Source organism: Camelina sativa, chromosome 12 (genome assembly GCF_030686135.1).
Source record: "Camelina sativa cultivar CO46 ecotype springtype chromosome 12, ASM3068613v1".
NCBI lineage: Eukaryota > Viridiplantae > Streptophyta > Magnoliopsida > Brassicales > Brassicaceae > Camelina > Camelina sativa.
Window position 1 is genome coordinate 30,934,218 of NC_141891.1, and position 18,581 is coordinate 30,952,798.

The 18,581-nt window shown below is 32.9% G+C and overlaps 3 protein-coding genes and 2 non-coding genes across 5 annotated transcripts; 3 read left to right on the forward strand and 2 right to left on the reverse strand.

Moving 5' to 3' along the window:
- The first annotated feature begins 80 nt into the window (after positions 1-80).
- Positions 81-240, forward strand: LOC147931161 (U1 spliceosomal RNA). Its single transcript, XR_015575910.1, has one exon. It is a non-coding gene; the product is annotated as a U1 spliceosomal RNA (small nuclear RNA).
- Positions 241-426: 186 nt separating this feature from the next.
- LOC147931162 (U4 spliceosomal RNA) lies at positions 427-577 on the forward strand. Its single transcript, XR_015576696.1, has one exon. It is a non-coding gene; the product is annotated as a U4 spliceosomal RNA (small nuclear RNA).
- Positions 578-1,811: 1,234 nt separating this feature from the next.
- On the reverse strand, positions 1,812-4,121 carry LOC104732659 (uncharacterized). The gene has a single exon (XM_019233852.2). It carries the CDS (start codon positions 4,011-4,013, stop codon positions 2,049-2,051), a length of 1,965 nt encoding a protein of 654 aa, XP_019089397.1. The 5' UTR covers positions 4,014-4,121; the 3' UTR covers positions 1,812-2,048.
- A 1,241-nt stretch (positions 4,122-5,362) lies between these two features.
- Positions 5,363-7,151, forward strand: LOC104733883 (E3 ubiquitin-protein ligase RSL1-like). Its single transcript, XM_019233654.1, has 4 exons — positions 5,363-5,376; positions 6,076-6,197; positions 6,297-6,861; positions 6,962-7,151. The coding sequence occupies exons 1-4, from the start codon at positions 5,363-5,365 to the stop codon at positions 7,149-7,151; spliced, it is 891 nt and encodes a 296-aa protein (XP_019089199.1).
- Positions 7,152-7,804: 653 nt separating this feature from the next.
- Positions 7,805-8,559, reverse strand: LOC104733884 (uncharacterized). Its single transcript, XM_019233897.2, has 2 exons — positions 8,224-8,559; positions 7,805-8,125 (listed from the first exon to the last, which is right to left on the reverse strand). Exons 1-2 carry the CDS (start codon positions 8,486-8,488, stop codon positions 7,965-7,967), a joined length of 426 nt encoding a protein of 141 aa, XP_019089442.1. The 5' UTR covers positions 8,489-8,559; the 3' UTR covers positions 7,805-7,964.
- Between the last annotated feature and the right edge of the window lie 10,022 nt (positions 8,560-18,581).

Consider the following 18,581-nt stretch of genomic DNA (forward strand, 5'->3'; position numbering starts at 1 on the left):
AAACATCCCACATCGCTCAGACCCAATGCAATGACTGGGGAAGAATGACTATAAATACAGAAGCAGATGAATCGAACAAATCACTTACCTGGACGGGGTCAACTCGTGATCAAGAAGACTAGTGGCCTAGGCTAGTGACCACATTGCACATATCGTGGGGTGCTAAGCTTAAGGTCTTCCCAAGAGGAAGAGCCTGCGTCATTATTTGTGGCAGAGGGGATTGTGTTCGCGCAGCCCCTACCATTCTTAACTTCCAAATTTTATAAAACTGACTGATTGAGTAAACAAAAACTTGTCAACAGTAGTAAAGTTGTGATTAGTGATGTCGTTTGTTTTATTACTTTAAATATCCCACATCGGGAGGATTTATCAGCTTCACATGTTCTCTTTGACTATAAGTAAAGAGACTCTCACTCTTGTTAACGTATCTTTGCGCTTGGGGCAATGACGCAGCTCGTGAGGTCTTAACCGAGGCGCGTCTATTGCTGGTTGAAAACTATTTCCAAACCCCCTCCTAGGCCTAAGCTTGTCTTGGGCCTTCGAGAATTTCTGGAAGAGCTCCCTTTGGGGTAAAGCTCTACAATTCTTAGTCCATAACTTTTAATCTCCCAATTTGAAAAGATGTTTATGGGTTCGTTTGTTAAAAACCCAGTTAAAGCCATCTAAAAGTTATTAAGGTGCACTTTCTAGTAAAACATGCAAACTTGAACACAAAACACTATAATAAAATCTGGTTCAAAACTGAAAATCTTAAGAACACAACTCAGGAAAATGTAATGATCAATTTTTTACATTTTTGTTATTTTGGTTTTTCTAAGACTATTCGAGAGTGTTCTCATTAGAGAAGATATGTGCTCATAAGTTTTTTTAAAAATCATTATTTCTAAACACTTCCGCAATTCACACTTGTTGTGTTATCACAACAAAGCTGTTACATTTTCCAATCGTTGAATGCATGATCTAACCCGTAGAGAAGTAACCCGAATAATTTTCTTTTATAAGCTGTCGTCAAGAATCATAGAGCTTAGAATCACTTACACGAACTCAACACTTATAACGCATCCATTGCTCATTGGGGTTTACTGTACTCGCTACGGGTTCCACAATAATGTGCAAAAACCTATATCAATGTTATAACAAGCATTAGTAAGGCATATGATCGGATCAAATGGAAATTTTGGAGGCAACGTATCAGAAAGGATTATAAATCTCATATCAATGGGATTATTATTGGATCATGCATGTGTTACATCACCAGTTCTCAATGTGCTAGCAAATGGTTATTTGTATGCTCAATGTTGTCCGGATATCTATAAAAAATTAATCTGATATAATACGCTCCGTTAACAACTACTAAAACAGAACAAAAAAGTTTTAAATACTAGAAAATTTGAATTTTGTAAGAAGAAGTTACAATATTCATTTTATGATCATATATATATATATATATATATATCTTGTTTGAATGGTGCAAAAATACATTAACCAGTACTGTCAAAATATAGTCCATAAAAAAAAACCCGTTAATTAACGTAACGACTTGTTTGAATACTATGTTATTTCTTCAGTTACTATTAGCCAAAGATGAGTAAGAACTTAATCAATCTATTTTAGTGATGATGTCGGTCTCTTATTATCCATATCGTCTTTGATACTACAAATGTCTTTGAAATTATAATCAGATTCACCCATACTCATGGAGAACATCATGGAGTCCAAGTACTTTTTATTGAGCTTATACCATCTCTTTCTCACCTGCTAATTTAGTTACGTATGCTTAGAAACATAACTACAAGCAGCATCAAACAAAATTTTAAAGAAAGAATAATAAACAAAGTGTCTCATATAGATCAGTTATTGAAACAAAGAACAAGCAAAGGAGATCGAGACAAAAAAAAATCATTGAAATTACAAGAAATTCCTGGTGAGATAAATATCGAAGATTACAATGTGTTTCAATGGAAAAAGAAGACTAGAGTGCAAATAACCGAAAAAGACGATGTCGAAGCACATACGAGAGATGGCAGAGCGATTTTTAGGTGGATAAATTATGAACAACGTAAAGAACAAAATGTCTTGTTTTCTAATTTAAAAACTACTTTTTGTGGACAACGGTGTTCTTCACCGTAACGTTCATGACAAAATGGCCGAGTCATACTGTTGCGAAGAATTTGAAACTGCTTCCCAGAAATCTTTATGCTTTCACCATGTTTCATATACATGTCCTCCCCAAGCAAACAATCAACATGGATAGTGGTGCAGCAGTCATCGCACGCATAAAACCCACCTTTTCTTGAATATACTATTTTTCTTTCGCATACCTCGCACCAGCCGGAATGATCACTTGCCTCTTTCACCTTCCAAAATGTGAGGAAATGTTTGTCATGCTTATACCTTGCCTTGAATGGTAAGGTAGCACACCTAAAACATATAATATAATCGCATTCGATGCAATTTAGTTTTCGATTCTCTTTTCTTTCAAAAGTGACTTCTTGGCAGACTTGACACATTGTTGATAATTCTTCTTCTCGCGATAAAGCTAGGAATAAAGGATGGTCGTGACCTTGATATTCAAATGGTTCAGAAACCGAGGCACACCGTAGGTCTAGTTTGTAACTCCACTCTCCTACTGCTACAAGACTTTCATAGACGAAACCACAACTTTCACGTCCACAAAGATCACATCTGAAGGGACCATAACCCTCATAATTTTCATTAGCGACTACCTTTAGCGTTAGTGGTCGAGGATGCAACGGATGATGTATCTTGCGAGGAGAATTCGCACATGTTTCATGGAGGAAAAATTCACATTGATCTATACACGAATAATAATTACCCTCGTAGATTGGAAGGACGCAAGCTTGACAACACTTGTCTTCTTCATAAACTTCACTAATCTTCAGATAATGACTATGAGAGAAATGGATTATTCTTCCATCAGCTATCGTCTCAAATGGCTCGACAATGATCTCATCTTCTTCAGGTACTCCATCGAGATCCTCTCCATCCCACAAGTCTCTACGCAATGCACATCTTGTATGGACAAAATAATCACTGCACTTGTTACAAGTAAACGCACCATAATTCTTATCAACCTCTCGACGACAGACTCCACAAAACCATTTTCCGTATGGAAGAGAAGAGATAAAAGAGATACGGTGGTGGTGACGAGATATTTTTATGACATGTGGAAAATAAATGCAATCTTGATGGACTACGAAGACACATCGAAGACAAGCATAGGTGGGAATATATTCTTTAATCAGGCCACAAACATTGCACGGGAGAAATGCTTGTTTGGGGAAAAAGGTGAGAGGATGAAGATGTTGTTTTGGGTGGTCTATAACGAAAGTTATTGACTTCATTGCACAAACCGGATCCAAAGTAAGCTTGTAGGTAGGACTATCATAACTTAAGTTATAGAGTAAATTGCAAGTCCTACAAGCCACAATGTCAACAATGCTAATGTATGGAGGACTGACAAGTTGAAGAGGTCGAAAAGGATACGAAGGGTGATTGATCTCAAGTGGAGACTCCACACATTCTTTGTGGAACATTCTATGACATGTGACACAAAAATAATAGTTTGTGCCAAGATTGGAACTTTGGCATGCTCCGCAACTGAACTGGTTATAGTCAGACTCTTTATTATTACACCAAAAGAGAGGGACAACAGGGAGCTTACAATTGTCGTCGTCGGGGCTATGAGAACCAAGCAAATACTTGACTTGTTGATTAGTGCGTCTTGGACTAGGGAAGTGAGGAGAAGTAGTGAACGGGATAAAGCTTTTCGAAAATTTATCCTCTCGTTTTAACTCTTCAACTTTGAAACGTAAAGAAGGACAGAGAAAAAGAGGTTGACTAGGGAGGTCGATGGCCCCTAAATTAATGGCTGATTCGCCCGAAGAAGGAGAAGAAGAAGAAGTTGAGCTCTCTGTTTGAGATAAGAAATTGTATAAGAAAAACATTTTCCCATCAATATCTCCCTCACAAAATTCACCGGCTGAGGCCATGGTTGGTGATACCACCTCTTCTTCTCCTCCACCTTCCAATATGTACAACTTTAAACGATGTGAATTTCCCCTTCCTTTGAATTCTTGATTAATCCAATTCTAGGTACTTTTTCCGCCGGCTGAACATTTTTTTAATTAAATTTGTAATAATTTATTTGATTATAATGTTATTTATAATAATTTATGATTAAAAATTTTTATTTATTTATATTAAAATTTTTGTATTTTAAAAATGTTTATTAAAAACATGTCAATAAAACATTTGTATGTAATGAATAAAATTGTTTAGACCTTTGTCAACTAAACACAATCCTTACTAACATGTAAAAACAACAACTAAATATAGCTAGTAAAAGTTCTAAAAAGTCTCTTTGAAAACAGCATTCATTGTTTTTTTCCGTGACTTCCTTTTCTTGTCAGTAATAATTTTAACCTGTGATGGAAATTTTTTTTCATAAAATAGCTGTATATTTTATTCGATTTGGTTTTTAAAATCTTACCTGTTATTTTTTTAGGTACAAATTAGTTTTGATTATAGATTTTTTTTTCTACAGTTTATTTTATTTGATGTGTCTCCGATTTTCATTTTTAATTAATTTTAATTATTTAATTAATTAACTAATCTTAATTAAGTTTTTAATGGCAATTGAATGTAATTTTTACACATTTTAAGGTCAGTTTCATATTTGTACTTCTCAATTAATATAGTAGGATAAAATTTGTAGCTGTAGATTTTATATGATTAGATTTTTAAAATCTTAGCTGTTAATTTTTTTTTAATATGGATTAGTTTTGATTCTAATAGATTTTTTTTTTACTTTTCTATTATTTAATGTATCTTGGATTTTCGTTTTTTAATTATTTATTTATTTAATTAATTTATTAATTTTAATGTAATTTTTTACACATTTAAGGTTAGTTTCATATTTGTACTTCCCAATTAATATAGTATGATATGATATATATAATAATGTTTCCTAGTCTCTGTGTCTCACATAAAAAGTTGTATCTAACCACGTGACCAACCATGTTATGTTACTCGAAAATGAAAATTTAAACAAATATATTAGGAAGTTCCAGTTGAAACTATCGTAAAGGATGAGGTCTTGGAAGCTGGGAACTCGAAAATCAAGAACAAATGTGTAAACCTCAAACGGAACTATTCAGACTCAACAAGACTATATATTACGAGAGGATCTCAAGATGAAAGAAAATATTATGATGACATGTCGGATCTAACACATTCATAGGTGGAAATAAGTTCTTCAATCATGTGACAAACAATTTTCTTCAGGTCACAGTAAAGCTAGTGACATCTTTCAATTTCATATCATTCATACTTGAATAAAATGTACAATGAAATGTATGTAACCACATACCCACAAACCTAATTTACTAATTTACATATATACTTTGGGAAGATCCCAAATACAATATTATCTCTAACGGCTAGAATGTTGATCATGTTCACTCCTCTCTATATATTCTTTATATTTCCGGAGTTTTGAGAATGACTTTGGCTGTGGATGTATGTTCCAAATAAAACAATTAAACGATCTCGTAAGAAAGTAAAATAACATCGCAGGAAGTTCAAAAATCTTTTGCAAACCTGGCTAAAATATGACTAGTTGATCTACTCATTGTCCGCCTTTGTCAGACCCTCTCTTGTTTTTAGTTTTTTTTGGCAAGGGATGGCCTCAAGTATCTAAGTTGCTTTAATTTTTGCAAACGTTTCATTTTAATGAAATTCACAAGTTTACCAAAAAAAAAAAAGTAAAATAAATTCACGTAAAGTAGATGAATGAAAGAGAGAAAAATGAATTTAGTGGATGGAGATGAATAATTTAAGAGTCACTACCAAAAAGAAAATGAATAATTTAAGAGTATTACAAAGATGATTTCTATTTTTAAGATTCCTTTACTTCCTTATTATACACAAAAATTCTTTACTTCAATATACTAAGATTACTATTTCTATTTATTTTTTCCTTTAAGGTCAATAGAAATAATATATTAGCTCGATTTATATCATCGAGTTAATGTCATAATGCCGTCTCCTTAGAAAAGAACCTTCATATATTACGGCGGAAGGAGGCACTCTAGTAGAAGCAGCAGATGACCTAAATCAAGGTAATTTTGCCTACGCACTTGCAATAGAAGCAATCTCTTCCGAAATCATCACAGGTATGTCTGGTGAGAAAGAGACTTCCAATATAAGTATGAACAATAACATCAATGATGATCAGATTGCAATAGAAGCAAACTCTTCAGAGATCATCATAGATATGCCTGATGAGAAAGAGACTTGCAATATCTGTTTGAACGATGGCATCAATGCTGATCAAATGTTCTCCATTGATAAATGTGGTCATATGTTTTGTTCTGAATGTGTGAAAAGTCATATAGAGGTGAGACTAGCCATGGGAAGTCTAATGACATGTCCTGGTTATCAATGCAAATCTAGGTTGACTTATAGATATTGTGTCAACCTTTTGACACCTAAACTAAAAAAGATGTGGGGCAAAAGGTTCAAAGAAGATAAAATTCTTGTAACAAAAAGTGTTTACTGTCCAAATCCGAGGTGCTCGACTTTAATGTCGGAAACCAATCTCTTTGAACTTATTGGAGTTAGGAGTTGCTGTGTAAAATGCGGTGAACCCTTTTGCATCAACTGCAAAGTTCCTTGGCATAATAACTTGTCGTGCGACCAGTACAAGTGGCTACATCCAAATCCTACAGAATACGATGGAATGCTGAAAGATCTAGCAAATGAGAAATTGTGGCGTCAATGCAGAAAATGTAAACACATGATTGAACTTGCTCATGGATGCGTCAGTGTAATTTGCAGGTATGTATCATCATCTCTAATTCACATATAGTACTTTTTTGGATTTTATTGATTATGATTTTTTTTTTTGTTTCAACACATGTTACTTGATAACTGGCAGATGTGGACATAATTTTTGCTACCGATGTGGAGCCGATGCTGGAGGTTGCTGGCATGGTCATGGCTTTCCTGTTACGGATAATTTTTTTTTGACAATACGTTGTTGTTTGTGCTGCATTTTTCTTTTGTTTTTGGTGATAATCGCTATTGTTGTTGTTATTATAAGATTCCTCATAAGACGGTTCTCATAATAAAGGCAGTTTTGGCGTAGAAATAGCAAAAACGGATTTGCGGATTGTTTCCACTGATTACAATCAAGCTTGGTTTTAATTATACATGCAAGGACTAGCTTTAAGTAGGAAATGAGTAGCATAGAGTGGAGATTAAAATTTATTGCATAAGGTTAGTGCATAGACCAAAGCAGGCTTTTGAGTTTAGTTTAACCTGAAACTGTATGAGCCGAACTTCTAAATAACAAGATTCCAAAAACATTTAAGAGAAAAGAGAAGACAGACCATTTCGTGTAAGAATCTGCTCTTGTAAAAATCCATTTATCTTTTCGTACAGAGCATAATGATGGGTCTGTTTCATGACAAAGAAAGTGAAACATAATTGGACGAGAGAGAGTGAGAATCTGAAGCAAAACTTAATTATAGTGGATTAAAACAAAAGGATCTGAAATAAATCCAATCGGGTTATTTCAACTTGCAAGTTTCTCCGAAAGAAATTTGAAACCCGCTAAATCAACGATCATGATCTTTTGTAATGAACGGCGAAGATTATGACCATCAATTATCTTTTAACATAATTGATGGTCAATGGTTGATGTATATGGTCAACGGTTTAGCTCGATAGGTAATTTTCCAAGGAAATCCTCGATAAATAAGAAGATAAAGAAAGGTACGATTCAATATTTTGTAAGTTTTAAAATAACACATAAATACTTTATGGTATATGTCTTGACGTATACCATTGACCATCAATTAAGCGTCCACATCACATTGATAATATTGTCTATAATCCTTCAGAGTTGTATAAAGTTAAATTTGTAAATTGTATAGAATTTATCCTAATATGGACCGAAGAAGACGAGTTTTCCATCCATGGCCTACCCGAGCTTTACTCTTTCTTATTCCTTCGACTTTTTCCAATGGCCGTGGCTCTTTCTTGCACATCAAGAAATTTGTTACATCCATTGAACCTATCTTCTCCTCTGGATGCAAAGCTAACACCAAAACAATGATAAAAAAATAAACAATAAAGTCAAATCAATCGAGAATTCACGTGACTCCGGAGAACAAGTAAAGAGTGTGGTAGAAATACTGTTGAATCCGGCATTAATGGAATAGAAAATAAAGTTATCGACATCAAACCCTAGAACCGGGATCCTGCCTTGACGAGCATAGGCTTTCAAAGTTGTGTTGATAACAGTTGAAACTTCATCTTCTTCGTTGGCCAAAAACCTTATAGGACCAACACTTCCAAGAACATTCACACTCACCAACAACAACTTGTTGTTCTTCCCTTTCATCACTCTTTTTACATTCGCAATTCTGTTCATCTCCTTCTTCTTTGTAGTATAGACCATTGAAGAAGAATGAAACTCACTTGCTTATTGCTTGCGTTTTATAGAGGCACAAAGGAAGAGAAGAAGGACATCATAAAAGGTAAGTACATGTTATGAGTTTCGTCCATTGGTACTCGATTAAGAAGAACCTTATAATATGCTTGCATTCATATCAAGGTTCCAACACGATAGTATAGAAAGCTTCTCCGTCAAGGCCACAAATTTTCTATTTATGGGGGTTATTCATAAAAATGTGAAGAACCACTAAAGGGAGTCTAAATTTGTTATTAAATTGATGGTTACTGGTGAGTAGTTTAGTTTATTATATACCACCTGTGCTTATAGAAAAATTGAGAATCTAATGCTACTAGCTTGTTGGCTCAAATGTGGAAACATCACCGATGGTGAGGCAGAGAGATGAGTGGAAATGTGGAATCTTTATTCCACTACAAAACATTGATTTTTTTTATCATTTCTACAATTAATGTGATGGAGAGTTTAGTGAAAGAATCAGTCAAAATTTTCTCCCATGCAAATAATCAATAATGGCAACTAGAATTTACAAAGTAGTAGTAACATGTAATCTAAATATTTCATTATTATATAGTTAGGTGTATAACCAAATTATGGGTGGAGATTAGGCAAATCACTATGGCTCCCTCCTTTTAACTTTCTCAAAATGACTCTTCATCTTTACATATTTGGATTTAGGTAGCAAATATTTATGCATTATTAGGCAAAATCTATATAATAATAACAAACCGAATAAATGCGACCAACAGTTGTGTTCTTTCAATCATACCTTTTAGATATTTTCTGAAAAGTCATGATGAATCATTAAAACTGTTATTTGTTATTTATGAAAAGTTACAACTGTTCACTATAAAGTTGTGTTGATTGGAACCTTTGTATCTTTTGAAATCTATATATATTTGTCTGTTTGAACTGTTTTCATTTTTTTGCCATGATACAAAATCAACTAAAATTTCAATCTCAACGGTTTATTTATTTTTCTTAATTATTTTCTAGCAATTATTCTTTTAAAAATCAAAAAATTCCTCTAATTATTGATTTAACAAAAGATTTTTGGAATGATGAATCTATCTCAAATAAATGCCACCAAAGTTGTGTTTTTTCAATCGTACTTTCTGGATAATTTTCCAAAAAAATCTGTAGAAAAATTAAATTGTGTTTTACATAAAGTTGCGATTGTTCATTGTAACGGTTTTTTTTTGTAAAGTTGGAACTGTTCATTATAGAGTTGTGTCTATTCATATTCGTATCTTTTGAATTCTATATATTTGTCTGTTTGAACTGTTTTTATTTTTTTGCCATTACACAAAATACTATAAATTTCAATCTCAACGGTTTTTACAGCTCTCTAAATTATTTTCTAGTTCTTTTAAAAGTAACAAATTCCTCTAAGTCTTGATTTAACAAAAGATTTTTGGAATGATGAATCTAATTTACAACTTTTAGTTAGTTATATATATATATACAATTAATGAAAGTACATATATATATATAATAGGAATCCAAATAAATGCCACCAAAAGTTGTGTTTTTTCAATCGTACTTTTTGGATAATTTTCCAGAAAAATCTGTAGAAAATTTAAATTGTGTGTTTTACACAAAGTTGCGATTGTTCATTGTAATGATTTTTTTGTAAAGTTACATCTGTTTATTGTAGAGTTGTGTCTATTCGAATATTCATATCTTTTGAAATCTATATATATATCTGTTTGAACTGTTTTCATTTTTTTGCCATGAAACCAAATAATATAAAATTTCAATCTCAACGGTTTTTACAGCTCTCTAAATTATTCTCTAGCATTCATTATTTTAAAAGTAAAGAGATTCCTCCAATTCTTGTTTTAACAAAAGATTTTTGGAATGATGAATCTAATTTATAACTTTTAGTTAATTTTATACAGAAAGTCTTTTTCCAAGAGTTAGATGGATTATATAACTAGCAGTTTATATGAGTTTGTAGGTATAATCAAGTGCAGACACAACAGTTGAGATTTTTCGTAGTACCTTTTCGTAAAAAAATGTTTTTATTTGTGTTTTTAATTCAAACGGTTGTATATGTTCATTGTAGAGTTGTGTCTTTTCACTATATTTTATTTATATTTTTTCATCACAACTTTTCATTTTAATAGGTGTGTCTATTTAAATAGTCATGCTTTTTGAACTCTCTTTATATTTGTCTCTTGATCAGTAACTAACAAGTTCGTTGAAACAAATATTCCATTTTATGTGGAGTCTAGATAATTGAATATATTCTATAATCTAACTAAAATTTTAGAAATGATTATAGCATTTTATACAACTTAATATTGAATTTACAGTTGTGTCTACTTATCTTAACTTTCTGTTAAAAATATATTTTAATATTTAAAAATAATAATAACAATCTGAATAAATGAGAACAACAGTTGCAACTTTTCGAAGTACTTTTTTGTAAAATTTTTTGTTTTATTTGTCTTTCTAAAAAACTAAAACAGTTGTATTTGTTCATTGTAGAGTTGTGCATTTTCACTATATTTTATTCATATATTTTCATCACAACTTTTCGTTCTAATAGATGTGTCTATTTAAATAGTCATATCTTTTGAACTCTCTATATATTTGTCTCTTCATCAATAACTAACAAATCATTGTTTGTTGAAACAAATTTTTCATTTTATGTTAAATCAAAATAATTTGAATATATTTTTTTAATTTTTTATATCTAATATTCAATGTTATTCTATCATCTAACTAAAATTTTAGAAATGATTATAGTAACATATAAATTTAATAAACTTAATATAGAATTTACAGTTGCGTCTATTTATCGTAACTTTTTGTTAATAATTATTTAAATATTTAAAGTTTATTTTATTTTGTACTTAAGTGTTGTGTATTTTAATTTTAATTTTCCGTTGATATTGTTTCACTCATTATTAAATATTTTTTTAATTCTAATTATTTAATAGAAATTACCTTACTCATTATAACCTATAGTTCAATATTTTCAGTAAGGATCACTTTGTCATAATGGTTTTTTTTTAATTGTAGCTCTTTACCATAATTCTCATAAAAATATCTTATATTTATAATATTTTAAACTATATGTTTTACAAAGTTGCGTCTATTCTACATAATATTTTTTGTTGTAAGTTTTTATTTTGATGTTTGTGTTGGTGGAAATCGCAAATAATATTCAAAAGAATAAATCACCAAGTTATGCATTTATTTTAATCCTTGTTTGAACGAAGAATTAGTTTATTTTGTTTGATAAGAACGATGATTTTTTTGTAAAATACAAATACAATATTTATTTCAGAACTTATAAAATGGTAAAGTCAAATGAGCTTAAATCATATAGAAATGGTGATCGAAGTCAAATAGCTACACAATTTGTAATTGTTATCACTGTATAGGTATTTCCAAAGACTAAATCACAAAGTTATGAAGTTAAATTTCGTTCTTTGAACGAAGAATAATTTATTTTGTTTTTGTTTAATAAAAACAATAATTTTAGGAAATACCAATACAATTATTATTGTTTGAGAAATCATAATAGATATGAGCCAAAAAGAATCGGAACCAACAAACATTAATTGATATTTTAGTGTAGTAGTCAAACAAATATTAATTGATTTTAACACATTAAAAACGAAACTAAACAAATATGGTAACACGATATTTTGGTGTAGATGCCACTAAATCTAAACAAATCTACCCACATGATTGGAAATAAATGTATATCCAAACATATACAAAATAGTAAGTTTCCTAATAATGCAGCATAAAAAAATCATATCAGTTTGAATAATTAAGGTAATCGACATTTTAATTACTCAACATTTTAGGAATGTTGGGCATAATTTTAATCATATAAATTATAATGGATAAATTCTATTATATTTATGATATATTCTATAACGAATAGAGAATTATGCATTCTCTAGAACATTGAGTCAATACCGGCCGTAACGGTAAACATTGAGTCAATACCGGCCGTAACGGTAAGCATCAAGCCAATACGTGCCGTAACGACAAGCATCAAGCCGATATGGGCCGACACAATAATTAACGAGCCAATACGGGCTGTAACGACAAACAACGAGTCAATATGGGATGTAACTGACTTTGTGACCAACTCTGATTTGCTACGACATTATCAAGAGAATATTTGACTCAATCTTGTAGATAAAATATTCGGAACGACCTTATCTCATGAAGAGGCGGTTACTCAAACCCAAATCCCATGAGGATTAGGGTAAAGGGACTTCCCTATAAATAGGGAGCGATTTCGACATGATAGGAGAGAGAAATCGAAGCCAAAACAAGAGACCAAAACACAGCCACACGACTTAATTCCAAAGCATTGCTAGGGTTCCTAAATTGACTCATTGTGCCTTAAACTCTTGTATTTGAGCTCGATATTTGATCAATAAAAACGACTATTCAACATCTATTTCTTGTTTCCGTAGTCTCTAAACGAATCGATTATTTTTGCCCAAACAATTGGCGCTAGAAGAAGGGGCTAGAGTAAACTACGTGAGATGACGGGAAACGGAGGAGATACGACTAACACTGATGCGAATGTCGCTGCTCAGCTTGAAGCCCTGACTACTAAGCTGAACAAGGCAGTGCAGAAGCTATCATATATCGAGGCAGATAACGCTAGGCTACGGGAGGAGAACGCTTCGCTCGTGACAGAAGGGAGAATTTTTACCGAAGCAAGCTCTAGATTTCACGGCGTGCAAGTGAATCGGATGCAAGACCTTAACTCAACGCCTAGAACCAATAATCGAACACCCACAACGGGAGACGGACGGTTGGAAACTCCTCATCAGGAAGAGAACGGCGGAGAAAACCCTGACACAAGGCAGGCACGTGAAACCCTTATCCAAGGAGAAAATTTGGATCAATAGGGAGTTGTCAACACACCGCACATGACATGAATCGAGCAAGGACAATTCGCCCACTTGGAAGCAATGTTCAACAAACATTTTGGAGAGATGGAAGCGATGATTGAACAACTACCAGGTGTAGCTCAGCCAATCCGGAAGAGCAACTTACATTCGTATGCTGACACACCGTTCTCTGATGAAATTGCACTCACTGAGATACCGAGAAAATTCGTGCTACCAACAATGAAGATGTATGATGGAACATCCGATCCGGATAACCACATATCGCAATACAAACAACGAATGTTCACGACGGCCATTCAAAGAGAATATCAAGAAGCTACCATGTGCAAAGGATTTGTCTCAAGCCTTACGGGGGCTGCGCTTCAGTGGTTTATCAACTTGCCAAACGGCTCAATAAATTTGTTTGCATCATTGACAGATCTTTTTGTTGAACAATTTGCAAGCAGCACGAATCTCGAAAAGACAGCAGATGACCTTCATGAGGTGCGACAGAAGAGAGATGAGTCATTACGTGCCTATGTGGGACGATTCAACAAGGAGAATGTGTCAATACCAAGTTGCAACATGTCTACTGCCATATCGGCATTCAAGAGAGGTTTACTCCCAGATGGCGACTTGTACAAAGAGCTAACCAAATATCAATGTAGAACGATGGAGGATGTACTCTCACGTGCATGGGCACAAATAAAATGGGAAGAAAATACACCGTATCGACATCGACATTCGTCACATTTTGACTCTTGCATAGTGAGAAACGAAAGATCAACACGAGATGATAAACCTTACCAAAGACATCGAAGCGAATACACTAGCGTCAAAAGTAATGGTGAGGAACCTTATCAAACTTTAAACAAAACTGAAAGTGAGGAGCGCAAATCGTCAAAATGACGAAGACATCAACGACGTCTCGATTTGGTTAGGCATGATGGTATCAGGTTATTGAAAGGTTTAATAAGTTATTATTCATTTTCGTTTTTAGTTCTAGTTTTACTTCTTTCAACATTGATAGATTTTTTATATAAAATAACTAAGTTTTTAGTAACTCATTACCAATTATGAGAGTATACTTTGTCAACTCGGTAGCCATGTGCTGATGACAAAAATCAGTAAGAAAATGCTTACCCTTGGAGAACCAATGCTAACGAATCTACAAACTTGAAAAGTTTACGGATGTTTACCCATTGAGGAAGCAATTTTTCAATATGATAGTCACTGCTAACCAGTTGAGGAAGCAGGCACTAGCAAATTATGTGACGAATCACTGGATGCAAAAACTTGACAACGAAACACTCGTTAACAAGAATCTTATGGTGAGACATTTGATGCACAAATCTTCATGACGTTCTCTACTAAAACTTAAAACTCATGTCATGAACATGAGCAATAAATCTTGTTGCAAGACTATAAAATCATGTCATCCGATGTGAAGTTTTTCACGATACAAGATAAACATGACTTACAACACAGGACATGGTCCTGAAGTTGTTCATATAGTAGTGAGGCCATTGATACACGAATACGTGAACGATAGACTCGCTACGAAAATTAGGTAATCACCTGAAACACGAAACATTCGCTACAACTGCCTATTAGCGAGACGTCGCTATGGGAATGTAACAAATCTGGAATCCACCTGATGGTCGGATCCAAACTTAGCAAACTTGACAGCAAAACGCTTGCTAACAAGAAATGAGCTATGAAACACTTTAATTGGGTCACGAACCCGGATCATGTCACGAGCATGGCATTAATGATTTGGCTATGTCAAAATCGTCGATGTATAGCCATTATAATTGGCATTTTAGGGGCAATGTGTAGCCAATTCTTGAAATTGGTTAAGAACCGTATTGTCATTTAAAAGCCAATATAAAGGCAATGTGTAGCCAATTCAAAAAATTGGTTAGGAACCACATTGTCATTTAAAAGCCAATTTAAAGGCAATGTGTAGCCAATTAAAGAAATTGGTTAGGAACCACATTGTCATTTAAAAGCCAATGTAAAGGCAATGTGTATCCAATTCAAGAAATTGGTTAAGAACCACATTATCATGTAAAAGCCGATGTAAATGCAATGTGTAGCCAATTCAAGAAATTGGCTACGAACCACATTGTCATTTAAAAGCCAATATAAAGGCAATGTGTAGCCAATTCAAGAAATTGGTTAGGAACTACAATGTCATTTAAAAGCCAATGTAAAGGCAATGTGTAGCCAATTCAAGAAATTGGTTAAGAACCACATTGTCATTTAAAAGCCAATATAAAGTCAATGTGTAATCAATTCAAGAAATTGGTTAGGAACCACATTGTCATTTAAAAGCCAATGTAGAGTCAATATGTAGCCAGTTCAAGAAATTGGTTAGGGACCACATTGTCATTTTGAAGCCAAAGCTGACTCAACATGAAGCCAATTCACGAAATTGGGTAGGAGCCATATTGTCTATTTAAAGCCAACGCGCGTATAGCTAATTCAAGAATTGGGTTATGGTTGCACAGTCGTTTCCGAACCAAGTCGGAGTCAGTGTACACTGAATTCGAGAAATTGATTATAGCCGATTTGTCGTTTTAGAATAAATGCAACAAATGCAGGGCCAATGTGCAGCCAATTCAAGAAATTGGTTAAGGCCAAATTGGCGTTTTAGAGCCAATCCAGAGTTCAGGTGCGGCCAATTCAATAAAGTGGATATGGCCAAATGTCAACTTAAATCAACACTGAGTCAACCGTGTATCCGATTCAAAGAATTGGAGCCAATGCAAAGTGAAGTTGTGGCCAATTCAGGTAACTTTGGTTACAATAACTTTATCATTTTAGAGCCGATGTGAAGCCAATTCACCAAATTGGCTAAGGCTAAACCGACAAATTGCAGCCAATGCAGAACTAATGTGTAACCAATTCCAGAAATTGGTTATGGCAGCATATTGGTTTGAGAATCAATATGGGATCAGTGTGTAGCCAATTCAAGAAATTGATTCGATAACTATATCGTAGAGCCAATGCGAGGCCAATTCATTAAATAAGCAATGACAAAATTGTCAATATGAAGCCAATGTGCAATCGATTTGATAAACCGGTGATGACAAACAATGTCACATGTCTTGCCATGGGATAAACATCGTTCCAAAGCTACAAAACTACAAAACTACAAGATCATGATGTGGATCACAACATCATTAGTGGAAGGCAGTGAATTAATCAAGTGAGAGAAAACGGCTACATCTAAAGGTATGTCATGACTTATACAAATATTTAGCTTTTATATTTATTAAAATGATATCATTTGTCTATACTACTCTCTAAATTCTTACTAAGAAAATAGAGAGTGGGGGGCAAACTGTTGGGCATAATTTTAATCATATAAATTATAATGGATAAATTATATTATATTTATGATATATTCTATAAAGAATAGAGAATTATGCATTCTCTAGAACATTGAGTCAATACCGGCCGTAACGGTAAACATTGAGTCAATAATGGCCGTAACGGTAAGCATCAAGCCAATACGGGCTGTAACGACAAGCATCAAGCCGATACGGGCCGACACAATAATTAACGAGCCAATACGGGCTGTAACGACAAACAACGAGTCAATATGGGATGTAACTGACTTTGTGACCGACTCTGATTTGCTATGACATTATCTAGAGAATATTTGACTCAATCTTGTAGAGAGAATATTCGGAACGACCTTATCTCATGAAGAGGCGGTTACTCAAACCCACATCCCATGAGGATTAGGGTAAAGGGACTTCCCTATAAATAGGGAGCGATTTTGACATGATAGGGGAGGGAAATCGAAGCCAAAACAAGAGACCAAAAACACAGCCACACGACTTAATTCCAAAGCATTGCTAGGGTTCCTAAATTGACTCGTTGTGCCTTAAACTCTTGTATTTGAGCTCGATATTTGATCAATAAAAACGACTATTCAACATTTATTTCTTGTTTCCGTAGTCTCTAAATGAATCGATTATTTTTGCCCAAACAAGGAAGTTGTTTAATGTTGCTTACATAACAATGAAAGTTTAAATTCGAAATTATATACAAGTACACTTAGTTGATTTGTTTTTATACTGTGAGATAATTACGGAAATAAAAAATCAGTTTAATACAATTAACTAAAAACAAAACTAATTAATATGAATATTATAAATATTATAAATAATTAAAATGAATTTCAAATTCAGATTCCGTATACTTTTATTTTTTTGGACAAAATTTAGATCCCGTATACTAAAGAAACTAGATTAATACAAAATCAAAACAGTCAACAATATGTTATTTATAAAATAAATAAATCGTTTCTTAAAATGTATACCAAGTATAACAAACATTTTTCCTTTATCGAATTACATTGATCATAGCTCTAAATGTATTTTTTAAATTAGGAATTGTTATCTTATTTATCTAAACTGCTAACCAAAATTTTCGGAGTAATTTTATGAACCATAACTATTAAGAAAAAATATTTTTAATACTAATATTTTTCCTATAAACCTAAATTGTGACAGCTTATTTGTTTTTGTATAAATAATGTTTGACAAACTGATTACTCAGATTCATTTCTGTAGTTCTATTAAAATATTTTTTTCTAGCGTTTTTATAGTTCCATTAAAATTTAAATATTTTTTATGGTGTTTTTATCACATAACTTATTGATTTGTTTTAGATCTTCGTCCACACATATTAACCCAATCACATCTTGAGTATATAGGAAAAAAAAAGAAAGCAGAAAATAGAATAATTAAGTTTTTAAAAAAATACAATAATTAAGTTATTATTAGTAAATGAAGAGGTAAGGCACTAAACCAATAATAAATTAAGTTCATGTATTATATAGTCTCTAAATTACATGGTATAATAAAATATAATATTAGTGCTGACACACAACTCTCAAGTAAATAATATATATTTAGTCTAAGCAGATTTTTGAACTTGCATACGTTTAGAAATGATTTACAGTTGACACTGCAGAACAAATGGTTTGGACGAAAGCATGCAAGGTCATACAGGGAAGGAGTAGTACATTCAAGGGACTTTAATCTTTGATATGAAAAATATATTTTAGTTGTAATTAGTTTTACTGTGTTAAGACTTATATAGATGAAAAAAACATGCAATCTTATAGTAGATTTATGCATCTATCCACACATAGTGTAAGTTATATATGTATGGTATAAAAGAGA